The 21450-nt window shown below is 36.4% G+C and overlaps 1 protein-coding gene across 1 annotated transcript in view; it reads right to left on the reverse strand.

Moving 5' to 3' along the window:
* SMARCA2 (SWI/SNF related, matrix associated, actin dependent regulator of chromatin, subfamily a, member 2) overlaps positions 1-21450 on the reverse strand; it is a 113347-nt gene that overhangs the window by 14026 nt on the left and 77871 nt on the right. Inside the window, exon 29 of the mRNA XM_065744157.1 lies at positions 5989-6206. Coding sequence (XP_065600229.1) covers positions 5989-6206 — 218 coding nt within the window. The remainder of the gene's footprint in view (positions 1-5988; positions 6207-21450) is intronic.

Consider the following 21450-nt stretch of genomic DNA (forward strand, 5'->3'; position numbering starts at 1 on the left):
GAATGGAAGGTATTCCATCCAGAAACACTAACTTTAACATGCATATGATAACATCCTATATCTCCTTGTCTAAACTGGCAATAGTGTCATGGTCAGTTTGTCTTTTTTTTTTGGGGGGGGGGGGGGGGGTGGGGGCGGTTGTTATGGCTAGACAGTACTGACAGACCTGTATGTAACTTGGATGAATAATATCAGGCTTCCAACTCAAGGAAAAGTTTCCTAATTTTAGTCTGTAACGGTCTCATAATGCAGTCTGAGCTACTGTATTTTATGTCAGTTTTTGCACTCCAAACATAACTGCATTTAGTCCTCTACGAATAACACAGTTAGCTTCTGATATTGATATTTTTGAACTTTTTGGTTTTCCTCTTAACACTGCCCTTTTTAGACATGTATCATTAATATATTATGATCTATGTCAACATCAGTCCTTCCAGAAACACTGTGGCATATTCTGTCCAGTTTAATAACTTTTAAAATACTACCTTTAGTTACATTTCTATCCTTCTTTTAACTGAGATAGAAAGCTTATTCATCAGATCTTTTTCATCTTAGCCAATAATTTCACTATTGTATTCTAACAAATGCTTTGTCATAAACCAGCTATACAAAATTTCTTACTTTTGCTTTGGTGAAATAGCCTTTTTGGCTAGAAAAAATAATTAGAAAGTTAGACTGTAATGACAAATGTGACTATTAGATCATTGATTTTTATTTATCAGTCCTTTCAAAACACTAATAACTGTATCACTCAGGGGCCTGTTATCTGCAGTAAATGCTAGGGTTCTTTGAGTATTTCATTGTCCTGTAATTTTCCTATCTATGTTGGCACTATCCCTTAGAAGACCCCTTTGTCTTCACAGCCAATATCACCATCCTCACTGAGAGCTAAACAAGCATTTATTTAACTTTGCAGGCCACACAGAATCTGTCCTATGAAGTACAAGGGAGCTGAGGTTGTTTAGCTTGGAGAAGAGAAGGCTCAGATTACACTGCAGCCCTCCAGAACGTGAATGGAGCTTATAAGCAGGAGGGAGTCTGACAGTCTGCACAGGCAGATATTGATAGATTAAGAGAAAATGGCTTTAAACTAAAAGAGGTTGATTAGTTTAGAGGTTAAGAGTGAAGCTCTTTAGTCAGAGAGTGCTGAGGCACTGGACCAGACATGCTGTGGATGTCACATCCCTGAAGGTATCCAAGGCCAGGTTGGATGGAACCCTGGACAGCCTGATCTGGTGGGTGGCAACTCTGTCCACAGCATAGGGTTGGAACTGAATGGTCTTTGAGGTCCCTTCCACCTTAAGCCGTTCTATGATTCTGTGGTTTATGTAATAGGTCATCCTCACTGCACACAACATTATTCCTGGTTCCTTTTTTATTAAATTAAACTATTCTCCAGAATGTTCAATATTTTCTGCAAGTTTGAACTCACTTTTGGGAATTCTCTCTTCTTTTTCTCAAAAAGACAATTTTGAAATAGTTTCAGACTTCTTCACCGTTTTTTTTTTCCTAGAAATAGCCTTTATTCTTCCTCTCTTTCATCCAGCTAAAGTATCAGCCTTTTCCCAGAAGCATATCCTTCATGCTAACATTAACATTTCATAATACTTCTACCTTAGCAAATTCAGATCTCATCACATTAAAACCTCAATTACTGAGCTGTTTTCCTTAATTTATCAAACCCTGCTCTTTCCTCCATCTGTTCATTTAATTTACAGTGAAGGAAACAGATTACTTAATCCAAAGTTACTCTCCACAGCTGTATTCCATCTGAGCAGATGCTGCAAAAAGTTGGAAAATCTGGATTAAGAAAAGATAACCTAATGCAAAATCTTTAAAGACTGTTTCTCTGTCATAGCCTTACTTAGGAAATTTTTCCTTGAAGTCAGAGGATTCTGACTTTTTATGTTGTTTTTCCTTCACTTCTAGATTTATTCTTTATTCTAAGCTATTATAGATGAAATTTTGATTATAAGCAGGCTTCACTTATAATAGCAAAGTGAAAAGGAAAAAGAATGCTCTGCATCTATACTTCTGCAATGTTACAGCTGTTAACACATTTTATCTTTTGATATTCAAAGCTGAGTAATAGAGCAGAGGTAAAATTTAACAACACTGCCTTCACACATTTTTACTTCTCAGAGCACTTATTTCACAGTTCTGCAAATCCAGGTATGACTGTTTCAGCAATAAGTAAGATAAACACAATACGTGACAAATGCTTATCAACACAACAAAGAGCTTCAAGTACATCATCCAACAATGGAATCCAAAGCACAGCAGCCTGAAAGGAGGTAGCAGCATGAATCTAAACAGAGACCTAAACAGTTCTCACTACAAAGCATCCAGAGCTGAAGATTTTAACATTTAATCTGAACTCATTTTCTCCCTCCTTTCTATTTGCTTTATTAAATGGGAAATACTTCCATGAAGGTTTGACCTCTGTGCTACCTTCCACTGGCTTGCACAGAGTTCTTCAACAGGGTTTTACAACTAGTTGGATAGCTACCTCTTAATTTTATTTCTGATAGCTACCTCTTTATTTTGTTTTTGATATGTCACATTCCTATATACTGGATGCTTGTTTTAAATGCTGCTAATTTGTCTGTGTAATCTCTCTTAGACCTTATTTTAATAACTGCAGCTCAAACCGCTGGTTAGTAAAGCTTAAGATCTCTCTGGCTGATTGGATTTTTGAGCAACCTGGTCTAGCAAGAGGCGCCCCTGCCTATAGCAGGTGAGCTGGAACTAGATGATCCCCTTCCAACCCAAACCATTCTATGATTCTATGGTTATTGTTGGTATGGTACTGTTGGCAGCTTTTAGCCTTCCTTGACACTGGCAACCCATCCTGTACTGTTTCAAACTTCTAGAATAAACAAGGAAAACAGTACAATTCTCACCAAATGCATGTAACAGAACTCAAAGACAGAATAACAATTTAGAAAATATTTGGAGATTCCTTCTTCAGATTAACATTAACCAGAATCTCCACAAAATAAATAAATAAATAAAATCAGTCAACTACAATCCTGTATATGTCTTAGCTCTCTCAAATGCAGAGAAATGAGAAAGAGTACAGATATTTTAGCAGTTTGGTAAAACATTCTGTTATACATTTTCCCCCAACTGCTCATTAACTCTAACAAAAATTCAGAACTAAATGCTATAGATTTTCTTTTGACTACATAACTCAGACCAAAGCTATTAAGATTTTGGATAAGTATCACTTATAAACTTTGAGTGACAAGATCACAATCTATGTTGTAGCATCACGCCTCTGGACTTTCATAATATGTACGTGAGAATTTTATTAGCAATGAAAATTTAAGCCAAAGATAGTTTTCAGCATTGAGACACTAAATACCAAAAAAAGAATTTCTTTTATCCTCAGATGAAGTTCGTTGTTCACTTTCTTTCCAGATCATCTATCACTTTACATCTGCCACAATTGCCTTCATGCACAGTAAAGCCTAGAGGTGAACATAAAGAACACTTAGTAATGCTGATGGGTTCAAATATTTAATACTGACTTAATTCTAAAGCCAAAAATCCTGAAACATCCCAAACTCTGCAGTAAACTCAACCCCAAATGTTTTCTCTTTTTTTAAGTATAGAAGTTTTCTGGTGCCCAAATCTGCAATTCTGTTCTGTCTCAACCTTCGTAGGATTGAACAGTTTGATGTGCTAGCTCACAACAAACTCAGAATACGGGAACCTAGAACTCTTCTGCATAATTTATCTCACTGAAGAGCTCACTTTAACAGGCATGTAAATCCTGACAGACTAGGACTCCATATACATTTTACAGCTGCAAATGATTCTGTCTTGCAGAACTGAAAAACATGCTCCTAGGATGGTGATTGCTATGCCTTTTCTCTACAAATAGCACTTACTTGTATGGTAAAAATCAGATATGAATTTCCTGGGGCATAAGAAACATGCAGTCTTTTACTTCCCCTGAAACTATCAGTTATTATCAGTAACTATCCCCAGTAAAAGTTTTATGATATACTGGAGGCCCACAGAAGTAACATGCTTGATATTTTTGAACAAGAAGTAGAAGCTCCCATCAGAACCACTTCAGCTGTGGAAAAGGTTCCAGGCTGGGAAGCCAAAATATGAGAAATTCTGCTTTGCTACTCCCTGATCACTAGTCCTGAAATTTAAACACTTGTCATTGACAGCAAGATCATAGAAATATTTGGGTTGGAAGGAACTTTTAAGATCATCTAGTTTCTACTCCCCTGCTATAGGGCAGGGCCACCTCCCTCTACACCAGGTTTCTCAAAGCCCCGTCCAGCTTGGCCTTGAATAGTTCCTAGAAGGGAACATTCACAGTCTTGCTGGGCAATCTGTTTCAGTGACTCACCACCCTCACAGTAAGGAATTTCTTCCTGCTATCTGATCTAAATCTACCTTCTTCCAGTTTAAAGTGATTTGCCCTCCACCTATTGCTATACAACCTTATGAAAAGACCCTCCTAAGCTCTCTTGTAGTCTCCCCTTCAGATACTGGAACGCTGCTACAGGATCCCTCAGAGCCTTCTCCAGGCTGAGAGCTTCAACTCTCCCAGCCTGCCCTCATAGAACAGGCATTCCAGCTCTCTCATCATCTTCATGGCCCTCCTCTGGACTTGCTCCAACAGTGCTGGAGGCCCCAGAACTGGACTCAGTTCTCCAAGTGGGAAGACTCATGCAAACAGAGTAGCAGGACAGAATCACCTTCAACCTTCCGGTCACGCCTCTCCCGGATACAGTTGGCCTTCTGGGCTGCAAGCACACACTGCCAACTCATTTTGAGTCTTTCATGAGATGAATATAGTCAAGATGAATATAATAAGTTTGTAGTCAGCTTCCTGCTCCTTCTGTTCACTGCTGTGAACCCTCTCCTGATACAACAAACTTTGACAAATACTCTAGAGAGTGCACAGATCACAAAATGTTTCACTTCAACAGTTATGTGCCAAAGAATACAGGCTCTGTAGCCTTCACTGGGTAATACCTAAGTTAACTTTCTGCAGCCATACTAAAAACAGAAGCTGCAAAAAGGAAGAAGTGCAACCTGCCACTTGAAGTCAAAAACTCCGAAAGTCTCCTTACATGCAAAAATTGTACTGTTACATTGGTGTGGGTCACCAAATGCAAACAGTTCATGATTGTCTCTGAATGTATTTTAAATTAACTTAGCTAGGATCAGTCTTTATATGACTCACGTAATTCAACGTATGGCTAAGAAAGGATATATAAACAAAAAGGCTGTATTGAGTTTTGGAAATAGAAGCAGAGTTCAAAACCACAACTTCCTGAAACAAATCTGATTCAAAGGTGCTACTAACTAACAACTTCTCAATTTCCTCCTCTTGAAGTAAAGATGCATTTCAGTTTGAAAATCTGCCAAATAAAAGATCTACAAGTCATACTTTGATTATAACCTATATTTCTTTCTAAGGTTAAGCTATTTACCATTTTATTATGCTGAAATGGTTTGACAACCAGACTTCTGATGCAATACATTATGTCCAGTATTTCTACAGTTTTTTCTTTGGTAGTTCAAGAGTTCACAATACTATCCCTATATATTTCATGTAATCTAACAGGTCATGGGGAGAACTTGCAATAACAAATACATATTAATGGTTAATTAATTCAAATTCATATTTCAAGATATATTAATACAGGATGTACTATTAACTAAAAGAAAACCCTTCTCAAGCTGTATGTTCTGAGGTACAACTCCTAAGCAGCATGACTTCAATTCTAAGCAGGAACTCAATGTTTCGGGTTTTTTTTTTTATATATTTTTATTTCAACAACTTTCTATCGGGTGGGTCTTCAAAATTTAAACTCTCTGCATTAAGGAAGACATACAGGATCAAGCCCTATGAGAAAATACTATTCATAAATGCTGTGTAAGCTATTCATTCTGAAGACTGAAAATAAAACTGAAGCATGACAGGAGGATGGGGGGAACAGAGAGAGTGCTTACCTGTCTTTGTAGTTTATCACTGTATCAATGATGGCATTCATTTGTTTTGTCAGTTTGGGTGGGTTAGGTGACAATTTCTCTGCAGGAGGTCTGCCTCTTCTTTTTTTTGCTTTCTCTCCATCTTCTTTCCCAGAGTCCTTATCCACATTTCTTCGTCTCTTCCGCTTTTTAAGCCGGACTTCTTCTTCCATTTCTTCCAAATTGCCGTCTTCGATTGCCTGAAAGTCATAGATTCAGAAAGTACAATTTTAAAACAAAGGATGTATTACACAGAACATTACCATGTATAAAAAGAATTTAATGAAAAACTGACTTGGTGGCAAAGACTCACTACACACTGATTTGTTCTAAAATTTCTCCTGTCCTCTAAACAAATAAATATTTATCTGAACCTTAAATTTCACACCATGTCACAGTTTCACAGAAAATGAGGGCCTGTGGTACCGTCTCAGTAAGTATACAGGAAACAGTTGTTTGTTTCAACAGTGGTAGCTCTTCATTATTTAGTTCCATGCAAAAAAGAATTAGATGTTGCTTGATTTCAAACAGGACAATCTACACTATACTCTGTTCTCAAAACGAGATCACACACAGTTCTTTGTTCACACAAACAATGCACAGCTAACTTATGCAGTAACAATAAGAATCAGATTCTCTTCCAAATAGTTTAAGTGATTTATAAATCCTCTAAGCATTAAAGCCAACTATTAAATACATAAGATATACAATGGTATATCTACAATGGTAACTAAGAAAAGAGCCAGAAGAACCGACAATACAGTTTTTGCTGTAAAAAGCATTCGTAACATGGGATAAAAAAAAAAAAAAGAAGCACCGCCACACAATCACAAACAATGAACATTAGTTTCCATTACCTGGATGTATGCTTTTAACCAGACCCAGCAGCACCATACAAAGAGATTAAAAAAAAAAAAAAACACGCTACCAAAGGGAAAAAAAAATAACTAACTGAGGAAAAAAGGAATTTGTTCACACAATGACTAACAGATCCATGTGATAAACCAAGATGCTGAACTTTTCTTGCTTTAGGAAAGACCCTCCTCACTACTCAAAAAAAAAAAAAAAAAAAAAAAAGAGAAATAACCTATGTCATAAAGGAACTGGAATGAAAGAGAAAAAAAAATAAATAAAGATCAAATGAAGAACCTTGCAACTAGTCTCCCTGATTAATGATTTCTCAGAATGTAACTGTTGTTGATATTTGTCCCTTTTGCCTCTCAATATTGCCTGGAGTACATGCAAATGCTAATCAATCCTTTCTCGAAGCTGAAAGAGCTCTAATCATAAGGCAATTACCTTCATTTTTCCACAGCACCAAACATGGCTAATATTTATGATCATGTGAGCATAACAATCTATATGAAAAGAGTCATTACAGCCTAGACATAATTTCTTTCAATTGTGTACAATGTCTCCTGAAAAACATTTTGTGAACAAAACCTGGTGCACAACACAGAACAACCTGGCATGTTAAAAACACCAGTGGGATTTCAAAAATCTGTTTCCTATGCATTCTCCAATGTGCAAATCCACAGAACAAACACGAACACAGAATCCTGAGGGACAGCCTGAAACTAGGCCTTATTAATGAAAAGACAATTTACATCATGCTTCCACGGCACTCAGATAACCATTATGAAGGAAGCTTGAGATCTGATGAGTTAGGAAGAAAAAAGAATGAAAAAAATCTGCACACAAATTCATTAATATTCATATGGCTAAAGCAGGCCACCCACTATAAACCACTGCAGCTAACAAAGATAAAGAAATTTCTCTGCATATCTTGGAAGCTAGAAATGCTAATAATAAATACAGCATGCAAGGCTGTCAACAGTTAATGTCATTGCTCTCCTTAAGCACTCAGTTGTACATAGAATTACAGAGAGCAACGACTTTTGATGTGTTAAACACCTACACATGCCTGTGATGTAGTTCTACTGAATCTTCAAGACAGCAATGAAAAAGGATATTTACCTTACCACTATCAGCAGGCCGGCTATCGGAAATCACAGTTAGTGGGGATAAAATTAACAAGCCAGCAAAGCAGCGAGCTGCTAGTCTCTTCATCAGCTGATCAGGAAAAAAAAGAGAGCTGGGGAAAGGCTATGTTTTCATATACAAGTAATTTTATTTTACTGAAAATTTAATACTGAAAGGATTGTGGATACTCAAATCTGCTGTTTCATTCTACCTACCACAAGGCCTGAAGCCTTCCTCCTTCAGCCTGCTTTAATATTGACAACTACTTATCGTATTTTTCCCTTTATTATTCTAGCCATCCAAATGAGATTTTTAGTTGAGCAGTTATTTATTCCTGCTAGTATTTCAACTGCAATAGCAAAATTAAACAATTTCACACATGACTCTAAATCTACATTCGTTTGCATGCATTTTAAAGAGGTATTTATCACTGAAAATATATTCCTATTGCTCTGCAGTGAGCAGATCAGGTTTTTTATCATTTTGGAATAATTTTGTTGTCTTTCAGAAAATTGGCTTTTGCTCAGTTACAATAATTTGTGGTTTTGTTTCCTTGTTACATGTTCTGCTTCCAAAAAATAAATGTTACCATCATTTCAGAGTGTACAGACGTTATTTTACAGTTCTACATACAGACCTCACTTAGAGTACACAACAGTTTGACAACAACAAAAAAACCACCAAAACAACCAAACATGACAAAGAGAGAAAAAAAATAAAGATACAGAAGCACTACACATTTAGCAATCAAATAAAAATTCAAAATAAAAAGTAAAACCCATGGAAAATAACCCTATGCTTCCCTTTTTAAAATTAAGTGACTAGCAGGTAGTAAATTAATTCTTAGTGTACCACAAACCTGCAAGTAAATAATACAATTTCTCAACTTACATCAAAATTCACATGCATGTATGTAAACTCAGACAGTTTTTCTTAACTTAAGGCTTCATCTACAATTTCTTATGATACCACTTAAGAAACTAATGTAGAAACACAAGCAGCTCAAAAATATTGCTAATATGACAACTAATTAATAATGGTTCCTCAACAGTGTATCTACATTGCGGATATACACTGTAGCATTTAAAACGAACCTAAACCTCTGAGCTATGCTGCCCTAGATGATGGTTTAAAACTCAGAAAAATGTAGTATGAGTGGAGGTGTTAATGACCTATGTATGTGCCTACTCTTGTGCATATACAACAAAACATCTATCAAACTAATCCATCTGATCAAACTCTTATCTATAGGAGACCACTATTCTAATACAGAAGTGCCATATCCAAAAGAACGCTCTTCCAAATCTTTAGTTTCAAGAAAACAATACAAATCCCAGATGTAAATCTCTAGTTCTTGACAGATTATGTGTTATGCAAGACAGCACAGACATCTGCCATACTCATATATCTCCAGTCTGGTGAGGTGAACAGTAAGAGAGACAAGGAAAACAATACACAAATAAAATTTTAACAAATTCCTTCTCCTAAGGAAACAAGACAAAAGAGTACACTAGCCTTAAGCCTTTATTTTGAAAGAAAGCTGTGATGATTTAATATAGTCCAATTTTGCAAAGGATTGAACATCCCATGAAAGGCAGAGAAGCAGACACTTGAAATGTCATGACACATTTTAAGTCTAGTAGTGACAAAACTTTTGAGCTTTTCTGAATCCTATTGCTGTATCCCAGTCTACACAGTCAAAACGATCTCCTTTCCCAATAGCAAAAACCTTTAAAGCTTCCTGGGGCATCAAAATCATAACAAAATATATACTGGCCATAAATTACAAAGTCAAACCTCCTTTATCTAAAGTATAAACCCATACAAACACAGAAAACTCATTTTTCTAAGAAGCTGCTTCTTAGACAGTCAGCTTTCCTATTGCTGCTTGCAATTACATTTTCCTCTTTGTAAATGAAACTATCTTAGCTGTTTTGACACAAAAGCGCTTAGATACTATGTCTGGATACCATTCTGCAAGAGTACCACAGAAACAAAGTAAAGATAAAAATGGAAACTAATTTGTACCCCCAATAGAAGAATAGGGCATTAAAGAAGCAGTGTTAGCTACACAGTTAGAAACTTGGTAACATGAGAGATTACTGAACACCATTATCGAGCACATTTTCAACTAATACTTATCGGCCCAAGTAAACATGAAGTGAGCTACAGCACTGTGTCATTTTGTGACTATCTTCCATAAATCAAGCATCATCTGGGTCTTACATAAGTTTTGAACTCATTTTACAGGAATCAAACAACTTGAATGTGGTCATACAGTCAACTGTGGAGGTGCTGAGAATAGTACCAGTTTTGGCATATAAGTCCAGTTTCCCACGTTTATACTACACAACATTGCAAGGCAGTTATTTTTTCTTCAATATAACTATAGAATGACTAAGCTAACACATACTGAAAGCCCTTGCTATTACTTACAGTCAAAAAGGTAAGAGGTAAGGTACTGTACACAAAAGGTAAGAGAAATGTAGTAGGAAGATAGGAAAAAATCTACTTGATAAAAAAAAAATACGTTGAAAACCCTGAAAACATAAATGAACAGGAAAAGAATGTTAGCTTTCTAATTACCTACATACAAATACTAGCTCAGCTATAAAAACTCTTCAAAAGTATGAGCTTTTCCAGTGACAGCAAATAACAGGCACTTGTGGTTTAACCCAGCAGCAACTCAGTAACTAAAAGCCATTTGCTCACACCACCTCAGCTCACAGTGGGATGAGGAAGGGAAAGAAATGTAATACTCACAGGTTGAAATAGAAACTATTTACTAAGACTGAAAAAAAAAAAAAAGAAGAAAAAAAAAAAGAAACAAAACCAAAAAAACTGTAATGGTAACGATATATACGTGTATCTATAATAGAAATGACATAGAATGGACCTGCTCACCTCACATGGATCCATGCCCAGCCAGTTGTGGAGCAGCAGCTGCTCCCCCAACCCAGTCCACCCTTCTCAGTTGTATGGCTTTTTTATATGATGCCATACAGTATGGAACATCCCTTTGGCCAGTTCAGGTCAGCTGCCCTGTTTCTGTCCCCTCCCTGCTCCTTGGGCACCCCCATCCCTTCGCTGGCAGGACAGTATGAAAAGCTGAAAAACTGGAATGTCCTTGGCTCTGAGCTGCACTGATCAGCAACAGCTGAAACATTGGTGTGTTATCAACAATGTTTTTCTCCTAAAGCCAAAACACAGCATCATATCAGACACTGTGAAGGCAATCAACTGTCCCAGCTGAAATCAGTTCGGCACTGTTCTGACAACTAACCACAAGAAACTAAACTTAAAGGCTGTTTAATCTTTAACAGTAAAAAAAACCTATTAGTAATACAGTTATTAACAAGAGGCTCCTGCTTTACAAAATGAAGTTCCAATAAACAACTTTGAAGAGAAGAAAGAAGTGAAAGAACCCTAGAAAGGCTGAAGCATCAGAAGTGCTAAAATATCACTTCTCCACTGGTACCTACCATTTTCTTTCTTCAGAATATTCTAAATCATAGAATCATAGGGGTTGGAAGGGACCTCTAGAGATCACTAAGTCCAATCCCCCTGCCAAAGCAGGTTCCCTACACCAGGTCGCACAGGTAGGTGTCCAGGCGGGTCTTGAATATCTCCAGAGAAGGAGACTCCACACCCCCCTGTGCAGCTGTGCCAGTGCTCCGTCACACTCACCGTATAGAAGTTCTTGTGCACATTCGTGTGGAACCTCCTGTGCTGCATTTTCTGTCCCCTTTAGTGATTTTTCCTTCTACACTCTATTTGAAATCCTGTCTTAATTTTCTGTTTTTTCTCAGTTGGTGTCTGACAGCTGATGAAGACTTCAGCTTTCAAACCTGAAATTTGTCTTCTCTGAAGATCACTTCAAAATCCAGTTCTGCTTAGTTTCTCAATGCTGACATTCCTGATACCTGGGTATTTTATAGTTTCCATGTATCAGAATGATTTTCTGGTTCTCCAGAGGAAGTCCTCCTTCTCTGTAACTAGACTGTTCTCACTATATTGTAGCACAGAGGTCAGTATATTAATGATAAAGATTATGAAGAATAAAAATTATATAATGTTTCACTATTAGATAAAAGGGCACAGATATACAGGAAGATCAAATGTGCAATAACTAAGTATCTGGAGGCAAAAATAGAATTTGAAAAGTTATTCTAACTGAATTTCAGATAACACTGCACAACAAATTTCCACACCAACTCTGCTAGGTCTAAAATAAAACACCATAAGAATTTTAATTTGCCCAAGGCAAAGAATTAGTGAACATGTATACTGTTTCTTCATTTTCACTGATGTTTCACTCTGCTACAGATAAGAAAGATTCCAAAAATTATCCAACACAACACAAAAATGAAAGAATATTGTCCTTCCTTAAAAAATGTAAACAAAATGCTATTTTTACAAAAACATAAACTTGTAATAATATCTCTACTCAGATATGCAGGACTTCCACAAAATAAGGAACTCTTAACTTTTCAGACAATGGCTATACATTGGCATGTTCGCATCACTGAAAATTACTTCTTTTTAAGAAGTAGGAAAAAGCTGCTTTCTGTTTTTCACTTGAAAATTAACCATTGTTTAATTATTAGCACAGAAACTCCAAGGGTATACTTTTAACTGGATTAACAATAATGCAAATTATTAAAAAAAACCCTTGCACACAATTTAAAGATTGATGTGAAAAAGAAGCCTGGCATTATAATTCAAGTACGACACCAAGCTGAGTGGTGCTGTTGAAACAGTGGTAAGAAGAGATGCCATTCAGAGGGACTTCAACAGACTTGAAAGGTGGGCCCAAGTGAACCTAATGAGGTTCTACATGGCAAAGTGCAAAGTTTTGCACTTTGGATGGTGGAATCCCAGGCATCTATACATACTGGAAGGAGCAGTCTTTGAGAGCAGCCCTGCAGAGAAGGACCTGGGAGTCCTGATGGATGAAAAACTTAACATGAAGCAGCAGTGTGCTACTGCAGCTCGAAAAGCAAATGGTATCCTGGGTTCCATAAGGAGGGGCGTGGCCAGCAGGGACAGGGAAGTGATCATTACTCTCAACTCTGCTCCTGTGAGGCCTCATCTGGAGTACTGTGTCCAGGTCTGGAGCCCCCAGTACAAGAAAGACAGAGAGCTGCTGGAGAGGGTCCAGAAGAGAGCCACAAAGATGATTGTTTAGGGGGCTGGAGCACCTCCCCTACAGAGGGAGCTGGGCTTGTTCAGCCTGGAGAAAATAAGGCTGTGAGGTGACCTCATGGCAGCCTTTCAGGACCTAAAGAGAGCCTATAAACAGGAGGGGAGTCAACTCTTTGAAAGGGTAGATAACAGCAGGACAAGGGGAAATAGTTTTAAGTTAAGGGAGGGAAGATTTAAGTTGGATGTCAGGGGGAAGTTCTTTACTATGAGAGTGGTGAGTTGCTGGAATGGACTGCCCGGCGAGGCTGTAGATGCCCCTACCCTGGAGGTGTTCAAGGTCAGATTGGATGGGGCCCTGGGCAGACTGGTCTAGTACTAAATGGGGAGATAGGTGGCCCTACCTGTAGCAGGGAGGTTGGTGATTCATGATCCTTGAGGTCCCTTCCAACCTGAGCTATTCTGTGATTCTGTGAAATATATATTCACCTTTAAAAAAAGGGTTTGCCTTATCTAAAATTTAAAAAAAGTATCTACCTAAAATTTTGTACAAATAATGCTTTTCTCCTCTGTATTTTGTTCCTGGTCTAGTGTAAACACTTGCATTTTACTTTATCATCATTATCTGTAATAAGACAATTACTAAGTAAAGTATCACACAGAGACAGCGCTGATAAAGTTCCTCCCTGTTATAGCAAACTACACTAATACAAACAAACAAACAAACAAAAACAAACAAACAAACAAAAAAGTTCCACTGTTGGGAAGGAACTGAGTGACTAAAAGGAACAGCTGACTCAGTTATATTGTAATGACAGTGAAAACCCTTTTGTTAGGCAAACAGAGCACTGAGAATAAATACATTTACTCTTTTAAGACACTAAATGGCAAAACATCATCATTTTTATTCTGTGGTCTGCCCCTACTCAACCACAATCTCTTGTGGACTTATGCAGGCTTTCAAAAATAAGTGAGATTTTTTCTCCCCATTTAAAGTACATGCGTACTTTATGTGTTATTAAGTAGACTTAATTTAAAGAAACAGCTGGTTAATCAAGCCAGCCTCATCCAGGGAAAGAAAAAAATTAAGAAAAAAATTAAAAATTAAAATAATATGCTAGAAATTATTGTTATTAATTCTTAATCTATTTGCTGAAAAACTTACTTTGCTTTGGTTTTTTGTCATCTTTTGTTTCTTTTTAAAATCTTCTCTGTCCTTTTGAAAACCTAAATCACCTACTGAACAACTCTTGTTCACTTTATCGCTGCCTGGAAACTCTCTGATTCAAAGCTAGAGGACTGGAAGCCAGTACATAACAGACTTAGAAAACATGGCACATAGGTCACTCCAAAAGTAAGGCTACCTATTCTCGTAGAAAATACAACAGATACAAAGCACACAATTACACTATTTGATAGAGCAAATTCTCAGCCATAGAACTCTATTATTTCAGCAGTCACCACTAACAAGAACCTGCATGCCATGCACGTAACAATCTGCACCAGTGGAGGTGACCCACTGTTACCTCTGTCAAAATGCACCACCACTGACTCACAGCATTTATATCCACTAGTTGATCTCCATAAACGTTCAGTAGGTGCTGATGAATGTCAGTGCAGGTGACCTTTTCCAGATGGAGGATTTCAATGACATACCTTTGCTTAATATGCACTTCCATGTCAGATGCCATTCTGTCAGACTGCCCCTCTGCTGCCATCTGTCACATGGTAACAGCATGTAACAGAACACTGGTGGGAAGGTTCCATCTCTACTGCCAGACTATCACCATCTGCCTCTGACCTTGTTGGTCAACATAATAAAACAGGAGTCCTTCCTTTCACAGTTGCCCTCACTTGGTGAACATTGTTACAAGATAAACCCAATTCTGAAAGAGTTAATAATAGCTGTTCTGAACTATGTGTTTAAACTGCATATCTCAAATGGTTCAGAACCTTATAGTAGATTAATAATGGAATTAGAAGAAAATGTACAAATGGAACAAGATACAAATAATTTAAGAAATACTCTGCAAGAATACCATTTATGAAAATATTATTGGTAAATTTATGAGGAAAAAATCTTTACAGACTGACAGTTAACTTAATGTGATTGAAGCTATCTTTCACGACTTATTTAACTGAAATGTTAAAAAATTAATTTCACCTTACTGTTGTAATTTCAAATAGAAAAGAAAAACTAAACAGGGATTAACTATGATCACAACTCAGTACATCTTTCTTGAAGGGTAATACTGTCTTTAGATGTGTCTTCTTTTACTTCCACATCCCTGAGATATTATTATAGAATTATCTAGCCAGGAAAAAAATGAAATTTTTTTCTAAACATAATTCTTGTATTAAATTGTCTGAAAAAAAAAGATCAGTTTCCACATTTGCATCCATCGAGATAATATTCAATTGATGAAATACCATTTTATGTGTCTCAACTGTACTTTGCTCATTTATTCTTCATTAAGATTTATAAAGAACACTGTGAAGTAGTTACACTTATTCTTCTTTAACTGAATAGGTCCTGATTCCCTCACCAAAAAATAATAAAGTCTGAACGCAAATTGAAGAATTTTAAGAACCTCTCAACAAGCCTGATAATGAAAGGGAAAGTTTCTGAAATAAAACACATGAGCAGGAAATGCAAAAAAAACTTCTGATGGGAATTCACGGATGAAGCATCTTATTTCACACTAATCACAAAAAAAGTGAAAGACGGAAATAGGGTTCTGACTGCAAACAAGGTCTGCTACTTGCTGCAGATGCATTACACACAATTTTTACCAACAGAGAAAAACATTTAAGGCAGATACATGTTTTCTGGTTTCTGCTTCACAGGTAATTCATCTTCAAGAAAAGTCTTACAATACTGAGATGTGCCATTTTTTCCCATTCATCTTATTCATATGACAGAGATGCGTATATTTGTTGCACAGACAAAATTCTGGAGCATTTTAGAACTGTTCATTTTAATGAGAAATACTGTAAAGAAAAGTTTTATTCCTTTTTAAAAATTGTATTGATATCTTCTCTCTAATTTAGTCAGAATTCTGATTCAGGCCAATTTTTTTTAGCAGTACAGATGACAATGCAGTAACAAAGGTATCTTGAGAACATCACTCCTATAGTACTTAGGGGTTTTGTTTGTTTTAGTTTTTTCTTCCTCGATCAAATATGTATCATAGGAGAGAGGACAAAGAAAGTTAGCTGTGTTAGAAACTCACTTTTTTAGGTGGGTGACAAGGGTGACTGGGGGAGATTACTCTTCTCATTCCTCGTAAATACTTTTAAAACAACAAACACTGAAGTAAATGAAGAGTGTAACACTTTCATGTCCTACAATATGGTGGGTCCCGTTTTCCTCAGCATCATAGGTTTAAAGAAAATAAATGGAACAGATATTTAAACCTTGGCTGTACTGAAAACTTCACTTCCAGATCCCTCATTCTGTGGTCTAAAATAAATCTTTTATAGGTGAAATGCATCATTTTATTCTTCCCCTTTTTCTTTCATTTTCAATGATTTGCTAAAACACCTCATTAATTAGTTAAGAACTTCAGAACAAAGTTTAAGACAATTCAGAAGTATCTCTGGTAATGACTACACTCAACTCATTGCCTGCATACATATCTCTGAGAAAGAGGAAACAGACTGCAAGTTAAAAGGACACTTTGGTAAAAGGACACATCTGGTGAAAACAAGACAATTCCCAAATAAAGAAATTGAACAATATTCCAAGGATATACTCTCTTCCAGTCAGATAAGACAGTTTCATTTACAGGGAAATTACGAACACAGAACTCAATCAGACATACATTTATATGACCACTAATAAATGGTTCTGTATGATGGCTTCTGTTCACAGCCCTAAAACAAGTATTTCCTGCTGCTGTACAACCTGTCTTTATATACCAATGTAAGCTTCTTGTTTCTTTGCATCACAAAATGTTCATTCACTTTTCTTCTTTGAATGGTAGAGTGGTTTTCATGGATATTTAGAGAAAAGACATTCTTTTCCTCTGGAAAAAGGTAAGATATCATTAATTGTAACACTAATTGTTCTAGCAGACTGGAAGTGTGGGTAACTGTTAGGTTTCTTATAATGCTTAGTATTTAAATGAAGACCTTTTATATTTGACATTTTTCTTTATTAAAAAAATTCTCCAATTCAATCGTTCAGAATGGGAACTGTATGATGAATTTTTAGTTTGTTTTTAAAAGTTTTCTGAGGTCAACTTTCCCACATTTAAAGAGCACTGCCTCCCTTTTTTCTGAGACCTACTAATTAAATCAGGAAAATATCTGGTATAATGACAGAGCTTACACCCTCTACAGATGAGTTCTTTGCATGGAAATTAAGTCCTAGCTCATTCATGGACTGCATTTGCTTCCAACATTAACTTGCTAAGATTTGGCTATGGAAGAAGTAACCAGAGAGAATAGATTGACACCTCCCTCTCTGCTCACTCTCATGAAAAAGTTACAGACTACAATGAAGTCATCTCCCAGTCCTCTATTCTGTAAGCTGAACAAATCAATCACCCTCCACATCCCCTATGCATCTTGCCCTCAGGTCCTTTAACCATTTTGTTGCTCTCCTTAGGATACATTTTAACATTTTTATGCTTGTCTTTTATTGTAGAGCCCAAAATAGCACCTAGTACTGGAGGAGAGACTGCACCAATGCAGAGCACAATTGGACAACAGCTTCTTCTGACTAGACAATTATGCTGTTCTCAATGAACCCCAGGATACAGTTGGTCCCTTTTATTTTATTTTATTTTCATTTTTTTTGCTATCTGCAGGATGCAAACAAAACAATGCTCATTTTGGACTCATACATGCTTCCCTGGCCAACAAATAATGCTATTTCAGATCAATTGCACAACAAGGAACAGAACTTTATACATCACCTATCCAGAAGTTCAACTGAACAAGAAAAATGCAGATATTTAGCCTCAGAGTAAAGGTTTGTAGATAACGGACAAAAAAACCCATGAGAACTAGATAATATGTCATGGTCAGAAAAAAGCTGTCTTGAAGCCTCTGCCTAAGTCAATGCTATTAGAATGAAGATGAGAACAGAAAAAGCATTCCAAATAGCAAAGAATATGTTTTAACAGGAAAGCACCCCTAGTTCAGGTCAAATGCACTATTTCATGGTCTCTCAAATCAATCCTTTGATTCTTGAAGCTCATCCTAAGCAAAGCAGACCTTTAAAGGAACACTCATGAGATTCTACAAAATCTGCCCACAGATGCAGCTTTTTGCAGGCCTGATAGAAATGGTGCAGTGATACAATCTCACAGAGCATAATACACTTCCACAGTATATATGCCTCCTAAGACCAGGAGGCAAAATCCTCCTTTCTGTTTTTAGGGAATGTGGTTGTCATGCCAACAGTTAAAGAAAAGCAAGCTGCAGCGACAGCTAGTGATGAAGTCTGTTTATACTTTACAGTTTCCCTGGGAGGCTGTTACTGAATTACAGGTAGTTCAAGGCAGCAGCATAGTCTCACTTGACACTGTTTATGTCCATATTTACTGCTTGTCTCATGCTTCAAAACTCAGATACTTGGCCCCTTGACAAGGACAGAGCTGACATACTTTGACAGTAAAAATGAATGCACACAGGCCTTGAGTTATTATTTTTCCTTTAGGGATCTGCTATGATGTGTATATTCATGAAAGTGGGATCTTAACTAGAATATTCAGCAGAAGGATCAGAGTCGAGCTGAAAAAGAGAAGGTAGTTGAACTCCACAGTATTAAGTGTGGTTGCTGACTGAGGCAGAACTCCTCAGAAAAGAGATGAAGTAAATCTCCCAAGACAAATCAAGGCAAGGAGGCAACTCAGTTCTGGATACTAACGTATCAAACTAACTTATTCAGAAATGTAAAGTTTCCTTCTCCAAAGGTCAATGAAGAGGATATAAAATTGCAGCTACTAAAGGCTTGCTACTTCTAAATATATTGCTCTGAAAAGTTTTGGATGCCCCATCTCTGTAGCTGCGCAAGGCCAGATTGGATAGGGCCCTGGGCAGCTTGATCTAGTGAGTGGCAGCTGTGCCCACAGCAAGGGGCTGGAGCTTAAGGATCTTTAAGATCCCTTACAATCTAAGCCATTCTATGATTCTATGAACGTATCTTGCTTTTCTGTAATGTTGAAATAAAGACAGAATTATGTATAGCTATCTGTGGAGAGTACTCAAGACTCATTCATAAAAGGGTGTTTATGAATTCCTTGAATTCCTTAACTAGAATTTACTTTCACTTCTTGCTTTCTTTTTCATGTTTTGCTGCACCTAAGTTTACATGGAATTAATAATTTAAAATATTTTTGCTGCAGATTTCTTTTACATTTTTTTTCTTACAAGTTAACAGTGGCAAAACCACTTTAATAGCAACCTACAGCAATATTATTTATTTAAAGATTGCCTTGATAATGTTGTACAATATTACTGCATCTTTTTTAACAACCTTCTTGGGCAGTTAATTCAGAAAAAGTAAAAATACTGATTTCTTGAGGAAGTCAAAAGTGATGGAAGTAGGCAAACAACGGATGTAACACAGAATACTGTTTTACAGACACAAGAAGGAAAATTCTTAGAAAAAATTGATTTATATTTTCAGTATCCATTCAAAAGAAAGATATTTTGTTCTGAACAAGTGTAAGTGCATATATATTGAATTCCTGAAAATATGGTCCTAAAAATAGTAGCAGTTCCTACAATTGCATTTATTTCAATACATTCCCAAGTATGGAGAAATCACCTAAAAATAAACAAAGTTAAAATATGTAAGCAACGGTCACAGCAACACCTGCAATGCTGCATATATCATACCTTTAATTTAGTTGATTTGAGAGCATGCTTAATAACTCAGAGAAGGGATTTTTTTTTCTTCAAAAGTTAAAAAGCCACACTGAAAAACATTAGAGTCTCAGAAGCAAACAATGGAAACAATTACTATGAAGTAAGTAGAGTAACGATCAGAAACTGTGCTCTGAATAGTTCCTAATGGTACTTTATCAGACAGAAAACTATGGAAGCACACAGTCATACCAGTACTTTTCAGTGTTTTCAATGTCATTAGAAATACTAAAGAACACTAAGCCGTCAGGGTCCAAAGTTTACCTGAGGACAAGCTTAGAATTCAGAATGATTTTGGTAATGAAATATGGGACATTTGTCATCAAGGACATATACGCTAAATTCTTTTAGCAGGAACATAGCATCAACTTTACAAAACATGGTTCTGACAAACTGCTCAGACCCACAGAATGTGTTAAGAACTTACAATGGATGAAAAATTTAATGAAGTATCTTTTCCGCTGAAAATAGGAACTATTGTACACTAAATAATAAATATCCTACAAGTTACGTAAAAGAATTTCTATTCCTCCTCACTCAAAAACTTCTGAAGACCTGCTTTTGACCAAACCTACAGAAAGATGTCATTCTCATGAAAAGCAGAAAGGGAAATATCAATTAAAACAGGATCTATAGGAAAGATTAAGTAAGTAATAGCTGCTAACCTTAAGAACTGACTTAAAAGGGAAACAAACAGTCTTTTAAGACAAAGAAGTCTTGCCAAAAAGGAGGAAGCTCTCTGATCTACATGACCAGAGTAATAAAAACTAAAATTAATCAGTTCAAAATCCAACAAGAAAATTTAGAAAAAATGCAAGTGGAAAACAAGTAGTTAAATCTATTTCCTGTTCTAAACTCACGAACAAATCAAATGAGCATCTACTATAAGTGACATAGGATTAAGCTGAGTCTGCCCTTAGTATGAAGACAGATTAGAATACTTTTTTAGAGCTGACATTTTTTAACAGTGAAGACCTTAATACAAACTTGAGAAACAAAGATACAAAGCGTGCAAGTTGAAGTATTTTGTCACTGAAAATGACAAGCTTAAAATTATCTTGAGTGCTATACAGTAAGTACTTTTACTGTAGGAAGAGGTAAATACAGAAGAATCTAGATGGGAGTTTATGTTCTTAGGTCTTTCTTCCTTACTACTTGAAAAAGTTAACTATCAAACTCCTCTAGTTTTGTCAGCATATCTGTAATTCAAAACTTGTTCCCCTGAACGTTATACTCGGCAGATGAATCTGGATCAGCTCTTAGCAACATCTCTCACAGTGAACTCTCCTGATCACTTTCATAACTAGAGTATGTAAGATTTATACCCACTTTTACACAAAAAATATATTCATTTGGCATCAAGTCTGTAATTGTCCTAAAAAACTTATTCTCTTAAATCACGAGGACTAATTTTGTGCACAGTACTTTAATGATACGTTT

This window comes from Cyrtonyx montezumae, unplaced genomic scaffold, assembly GCF_038088225.1.
Source record: "Cyrtonyx montezumae isolate F1298 unplaced genomic scaffold, pur_monq_1.0 scaffold_30, whole genome shotgun sequence".
Taxonomy (NCBI): Eukaryota; Metazoa; Chordata; class Aves; order Galliformes; family Odontophoridae; genus Cyrtonyx; species Cyrtonyx montezumae.